Here is a 7,350-nt window from a genome sequence, read left to right as displayed (position 1 = left end):
TACTCTAATCTATTGCAATTGTTTTCTTACAATAAATTGTTTAAATATCAATACTTAATATTCAAATTAATTAATCTAGATTAATTTATGTTTATGTGTGTATTTATTTAATTAACCTAAGTCAATCTTAAAGAAAGATTATTTTTATTCACAATATTATCATTTTTATTGATTCATTAGCTTACAATTCAAAGTGTGAATTTAAAAGTCAATTTTATTTATTAAACAATTTTTCCATAACATTTATCCATTCAAAATTACCCTTCAAATACTAAAACATATATCGTTTTAAAAAATTATAAAAAATTAAATATATAAAAAAGAAATCATACCAAAAATTTCATACCCATAGAATATACTTATATTTTTAATTATTACTGTATACAAAGTTTCATTCGTAAATTATGTTGTATTCGGATGAAACGGATGCGATTGCTTAAGAGTCGTGGAACGTGGAAGACTTGGTGCTAATTAGACAAAGTTTTTGTATTTTTCCACGATGACCCAATTTTGCACACGACGAGGTAAAGCCCAATTTTCAACCACGACCGACTTTTGCAAAGACGTCGACTTTTAAGTTTCTCTCAACTCTTTCACACGCAGCGCAAGGAACGAAATTTCCATGCGCTTGGAACAAAACACTATATTTTTAACGCTCAACTTTCTTTTGTCGATGCCAATCAGCTTCAAAATTTATGTCACCATTAATGTAATTGCCTCAAGGGACGGTGTGCATGCACTCCAACCTCTTTATCACGAATCTGCACCTTTCACGTCTGGGAAATTGCGACTTTATCTTCTACTTCGACGCTACAGGGTGATTCGTTCCATCTCTAACACTTTAGCGATGGGGGGAATCACGGAAAAATTCTGCTTAAGCCTGTATTTTGTTTTTACAGTGTTTATTCAACTGAAAAGTTGTGGTACTGCAATCGAGGGTGGAGATACTCTTTCCTTGGACACTTCGCTTACTGGAAACCAGACAATAATTTCCATGAATGGTACATTTGAATTGGGATTCTTCAACCCAAATGGAACCAGTAACTGGTATATCGGCATCTGGTATGCCAATATGGCAGAGAAGACTTACGTTTGGGTGACTAACAGGGAGACTCCCGCGAGAAACAGGTCTAGCGTTTTGAAGCTGTCTAAAGAAGGTGATCTGGGTCTGTTTAACGCAACGGGTGCATCTCTTTGGTGGGCCAATGTGACCAAGAAGGCTTTCCAGGCTGTAATATTAGATTCTGGTAATTTTGTATTGCTCAGTGTTGACAATAAATCTGAAATTGTTTGGCAGAGTTTCGACCATCCTGTTGACACCGTGTTGCCAGGGATGAGGTTCGGTGGACAGCAAAAGCTAGTCTCTTGGAAAAGTTCATTGGATCCTGCTCCTGGGCTTTTCTCCTATCAGGTGGATCCATCTGGGGCCAAACAATTATTGCTAACATGGAACAATTCTGTACGGTATTGGACATGCGGAACTTGGGACGGCAATGTTTTCAGTCAAATTCCAGAAATGACAAACAAAGACTCCTACAATATCACCGTTGAAAATAACAAATCTGGTTTGTATGTCACATATACACTGAAGAATATCCTCTCACGTTATGTCCTAGCTAAGTCTGGAGAAATTCAGCAATATGCTCTTCTTAATGACAGTAGATGGAACTTGTTCTGGTCTCAACCAAGAGATCAATGTGCCGTATATGGTCTGTGCGGCGCTTACGGAAACTGCAACCCCAACGATATTCAATTCTGCAGCTGTGTGGAAGGATTCACCCCCACAGACATCCAGGCCTGGGATTCGCGCGAGTCATGGTCCAGTGGCTGTGTTCGGCAAAGCCCCTTAAACTGTGATACTAAAAATAGCAGCACGGACGGATTCCTCGAGCCGAGCGTCACGTCGCCTGATGTTGATTCCGCTTCCTCATACCCTGCAACCACAAAGAATCATTGCCAGAAAGCCTGCCTCCTCAATTGCTCGTACACTGCGTTTACTTTCAAACCGCCTTTCGGGCCGTGCCAAATCTGGTCAGGAGATTTGTTAAATATGTATAGAAGTGAACCCAAAAGCAATTCAAATGTTTTTATTCGAGTGGCTGCCTCTGCACTTCACAAGACTGATAAATCGTCCTCCTCCAAACACAAAACAGCAGCTATCGTAGACGTAGTGCTAGGTATTGTTGGTGCTCTCGTCGTTGCTTTGGGTATCTTTTCAACTTTAATGTGGTGGAGGCATCCGCAGGGACATCGGCCAGGATTGATAGAGAGGTATGCAGATCCCGCGAACTCTTTTCTTAGAATGTTTAGCTACATGGAGTTGAGGATTGCAACTAGGAATTTCAGGTATAAGTTGGGGAGCGGAGGATTCGGCACCGTGTTCAAAGGAACCCTAATAGACGGCACGCTTGTGGCCGTAAAGAAAATGGAGGGTTCAAGACAAGATGAAAAGCAATTCCGAGCGGAAATCAGTTCTCTTGGAATCATACAACATGTGAATTTGGTCAGGCTTCGAGGGTTTTGTGCACAAGGATCGAGAAGGTTTCTGATTTATGATTACATGCCCAATGGCTCTCTGAATACTTTACTCTTCTCAAGTAGTTCGAAAAGCAAACGGACTGTACTTCATTGGAAGACCCGATTTGATATTGCATTAGGCACTGCAAGAGGGCTACATTATCTCCACGAAAAATGCAGAGATTGCATCATTCACTGCGATATTAAGCCCGAGAACATTCTTCTGGACAATAATTTTTCAGCCAAGTTAGCAGATTTCGGATTGGCGAAGCTTGTGGGTAGAGATTTCAGCCGCGTCCTAACCACAACAAGAGGAACGAGAGGGTATTTGGCTCCAGAGTGGATCTCCGGTCTTCCCATCACTCCCAAGGTTGATGTGTACAGTTTTGGTATGACGCTCTTGGAAATCATTTCTGGTCGAAGAAATCTAGATTTAAACGAGCAAGATTCAAGTAAGTATTACTTTCCCGCGTGGGCAGCAACTCAAATTTACAACGGCAACACGATTAATATTGTGGAGGAGGGTATCGCAGAGGAGAGAGATCTTGAGGAGGTGAGAAGAGCAAGTATTGTAGGGTTGTTATGCATTGAACAGGATGAGGAGGTGAGGCCAAGCATGGGACAAGTGGTGCTATTGCTGGAAGGGAAGACGCAGCCTCAAATTCGACAGGTTCAGATCTCTGCGAACATGGACAAGCAAGCAAACAGAAGCGAGACTGACAGCGATAGCGATGGCGAGGTTATCCATTAGAATAACCGAGTAGGAAGCATGATATTTACATTGTTCGATGATTTGAGATTTTCTAGTGAAAAAATTAGTTCATTCAATATTTATAAAAGAAATAGAGTTGATCAGTTACTATTATTTTTTATTTTGAAATACTTAGGACATTTCATTCTTAGAGTGTTGTAAATCGAGTATGCCAATTCAGTGGTATAAATATGATTTCATTACAATTGAAAAATTTGAGTGATGGATTCTAATGTTCTGAAAGAATTTGTTTTCCAAATGTAATTAGAGTTCAAACTCGTCTTTATAATCTAAATTGCATTGGTGTAACCATTACAACTCCTTTTTATAAAAAAGCTAGTATTAATCTAAATCATTCTTAAAGAAAAGTTATTTTCCTTCACAACATTATCACTTTTACTAATTTATCACTTTTACTAATTTATTAGCTTACAATTCAGAATATAAATTTAACACTCAACATTAATTCATGACATTTACCCATTTACAGTTACACTTTAAATGCTAAAACAAATCTCTTATTTTCTAAGGAATATAATAAGATATATATATACCAAAAATTTCACGGCCATAATTTTTAATTATATGTTTAAGCTATGTCAAAGAAAAGTTAGTAGATATATGTTGCATTCAGATGAAATGGATGCGTTTGCTCAAGAGTCGTCGAAAGTGGAAGAGTTGGTGCGAATTAGATAAAAGCCAAGTCTTTGTAATTTAATTCCCTATTGCTCTTCTCCATGATGACCGACTTTTGCACATATGGCTGGACTTGTTTGGCATGCAACGTTTCTCTGAACCCTTTCACATAGAACAACACTAGACTTTTAGCAGTCAACTTAGTTTTGTCAGTGGCAGTCATCTTCAAAAAATTTTTAGGTCCAACGTTAACATTATTCATGCCAAGCCACTACTATATTCATGCTATTTTGTTTTGGGAATAATATTGAAGAATGGTGTTAACATTATTTAGAATCTATTTGATAAGGTGAAAAAATCAATAGTTTCAATATGAAGATTGTCTTTAATTTTTGTAGTCTGGTAAATCTACATGGGTTGATTTTGAGTTCTTCGAGATAAAACCTAAGTGTCATGGTCTTGATTTTTTACATGCAAATGAACCAGTATTCTTAGAAATAATCTAGTAGGAAGTTCATGTTCTTTCCTTCTTAATGTTTACCTTCTTATAAGGCTAATGATATTTAAAAATACCTTTAAGAAAGTTGCTAGATCACTAGTATTAGTTTCTATTAGTTCAAACACCTAAGTGAGACAATTTTATGACTTGGAGCAAAGATTGGAAGACAACATTCTCAAACATGTAGATGCATTACATATAGATATATTCTTTATCCCTTCGAAATTAAAACATACACTAATAGTTTGTCATCATTGTCCAACACATAGTAGCAACACACAAGTACATATCATTGATAATTCTCAATTTTCTACCATTAAACATTGTACCAACACACAAGTACATATCATTTATAATTCTCAAATTTATACCATTTAAAAAGTAGAAAACCGATAATTTCATTTTGAAAATTTGAAATTTGGAGTCAATCTTGAACCATTTGAGATTAATTATTTAATTTCAAGGTAGGGAGAAAATGTATGGAAGTGGGTATAAACATTGGTGTACTAAATTATATGTAAATGGGTAATTTATGGGATGCATGTAAATAAGTGTTGTATATGTTGATTGTGTTAGAACGTGAAGTAAATTTTCTCTATCTAACATTGATTAAACAATTGATGGCAATTTTCTTTATAATTATTGACACTTGCTATTTTCAAATGTTTATTTGATATGTATTTGTCATGCAGTTGAATGACTCACACTTTCTATTTTTGAAACTTCTTCTACGAAGAGGATTCAATGAGTTGGAGGTCAAGATACAATTCATGTTATCACTATGAATATGCACCTTGCGAAACACTTAATTTAGTTATTTTGTGAGCATGGGATGATCTCTCAAGTTGTGGGACTTTGAAAGTTAATCCATCAATCTCCAAATGAAGGATTGGTTTCCTATCTACCAATATTCCTTTAGACTGAAACTAATGCTATTTTCTTTTTGAATGAGAAAAGTGGAGAGATTTTGAAATAAAAAGTGAAATTGATTTAAAATATTGATTAATTCATGCATAACATTTCAGGCTATTATATAGATTATGAAATGAGATAAAATTGTAAGAAAATTGTTGGTTTGCAAGACTATTTCTTACTTCATTCAACAATAGACAACACAAAAGGATGATGAAGAATTAAAACTATGTTTTGTTTATCAAAAAGATTGTTATACAACTAATACAGAGTCTATTATAGCATTACTTTCTTGAAATCAAAGACAATCATTATCAGATCTCCTAGAATCAATCTTGTTTAAAAACCATGTCTAACAAATAATAAGACAAAATTTATGTATCTAGGAGGCATCCCCTTTAATATTTTCAACTACATTGTTAACTATTTTCAAATACCTTTAGGCACTAGGACAACATTTTCTTGACTTTTCTCCTCCAAAATCTTGATGATGGCATAAGAGAATCTAGGTTGGCTAGCTTTTAACAACCTTATGTCCTTCTATTATGCTCCTCCCATATTGCATCAATCATTAGATGCTTCTTCCTTCATTGTTGTCATGCTAGAATATATTCATGTACTATTTGACACTCCTATGAAGCATCTTATTAGTTCTTGTAGGCAGGAAACTATAGTAGAGGCTTCTACATCAAACAATGATTAATCCATCTTCCCCCATCCAATCAAACTATCATAATCGCTTGCATGAATTTCCTTTTCAATATATGATATGTACAACTTGCATGTTTTTTAAGGTAAATTTTGATGCAAATAATTTTGTTGGCATGTGATTGGAATTGCAGATGGGTGTCAGATGCATTCGCAAATATCGATGCAGGATAACGCATGAAAAACTATGACTTTGTTAGTGTATTGCAGGGTTAATGTTATTAAAAAAGATGAAAACAATTAAATAAGGGGTTTTTGAGCACAAAATGGCATTCGTTGACAAACCAAATGCCTTAACTATTCTTTGACATCTTGCATTCTTGTTTAAAGATGGCAAATGCAGAGGAAATATGGAAATACGGAGTTATGTGCATGACAATCCAAGACAGTTGGCTGAAAAAATAGGCGTGTTGGAGCTTTCATTTTTTGGGTTTAGCATATGTGCAGGAAGCTACAGGTAATTAATCATGATGCCTAGGTGGCATTTGCAATCAATCCATGTGCCTTGTCTCTATGCTATCACAATCAAGAATATATTGAAGCAAATAATTGTGGAGAAGATCATTTTGTCTCTGTCCAGTTCCCCTCATGAATGATTTTGATACAATTTGGGGAGAATCTTGAGGTAGGTCCCTTTCTGTTTTACTTATGTTGTTTCATTTCAATTAGATTCAAGTGGAAAATGAGCTAATGCAGATGTTGTTGGTTTTGGTTTTATTCTATTATTATTAGATCAACTCTCTTGGTTGGATTGGCGATTGTTTGTGCGCAGGGGGCTTTCAGACTTCCTGAAGATATCTTTTTAGATGAGGAGGAGCCCACTGTTAGCTTCGTTTCTTTCCTTGGTAGTGGGCCCCTCAACAACCCATTGTCAGCTAGGTCTGAGATATTATTCAGGTATCTACATGCCCTTTTGTTCTAAGGGAATTTGTGCTTAGGGAACTCCCTAGTATTTCCTACTCAATTGAATTTTTTTCTGCTTGATGTATGTAAATTAAGAACATATTTTTCCTAGGAAAGAATGCTTACCCATTTTCAAAATAATTTCAAGAATACTAAGATTTTCTCATTAGAGATACCCAGATCTAAGTTGTAGAGTCTCTACAAGTGGCAATTTAGGGCATTTGAAATTGGATCAAACACAGAAAACCCTCTTTTTAAGATGAGGGTTTCTTTAATTTTGTTTCGCACGATTTTTTTCGTCTGAAACCATGAGATTGAAAGTGAAATGTGTTGCACTTGTGAATGCAGGTGATCAAGATGCTATTCAATATATGTGCAGGGAGACTCCAAAGGCTATTATTGAGCTGAAATAATATGGACTACC

The 7,350-nt window shown here is 35.9% G+C and overlaps 1 protein-coding gene across 1 annotated transcript; it reads left to right on the top strand.

Annotated features, from left to right (window-relative positions):
* Window positions 1-673: 673 nt before the first annotated feature.
* On the top strand, window positions 674-3,312 carry LOC131041259 (G-type lectin S-receptor-like serine/threonine-protein kinase At2g19130). Its single transcript, XM_057974284.2, has one exon. It carries the CDS (start codon window positions 674-676, stop codon window positions 3,266-3,268), a length of 2,595 nt encoding a protein of 864 aa, XP_057830267.1. The 3' UTR covers window positions 3,269-3,312.
* Window positions 3,313-7,350: the final 4,038 nt, after the last annotated feature.

Source organism: Cryptomeria japonica, chromosome 6 (assembly GCF_030272615.1).
Source record: "Cryptomeria japonica chromosome 6, Sugi_1.0, whole genome shotgun sequence".
Taxonomy (NCBI): Eukaryota; Viridiplantae; Streptophyta; class Pinopsida; order Cupressales; family Cupressaceae; genus Cryptomeria; species Cryptomeria japonica.
The sequence above is the reverse complement of the archived record's forward strand: the minus strand, read 5'-3'. Positions and strand labels throughout refer to the sequence as shown.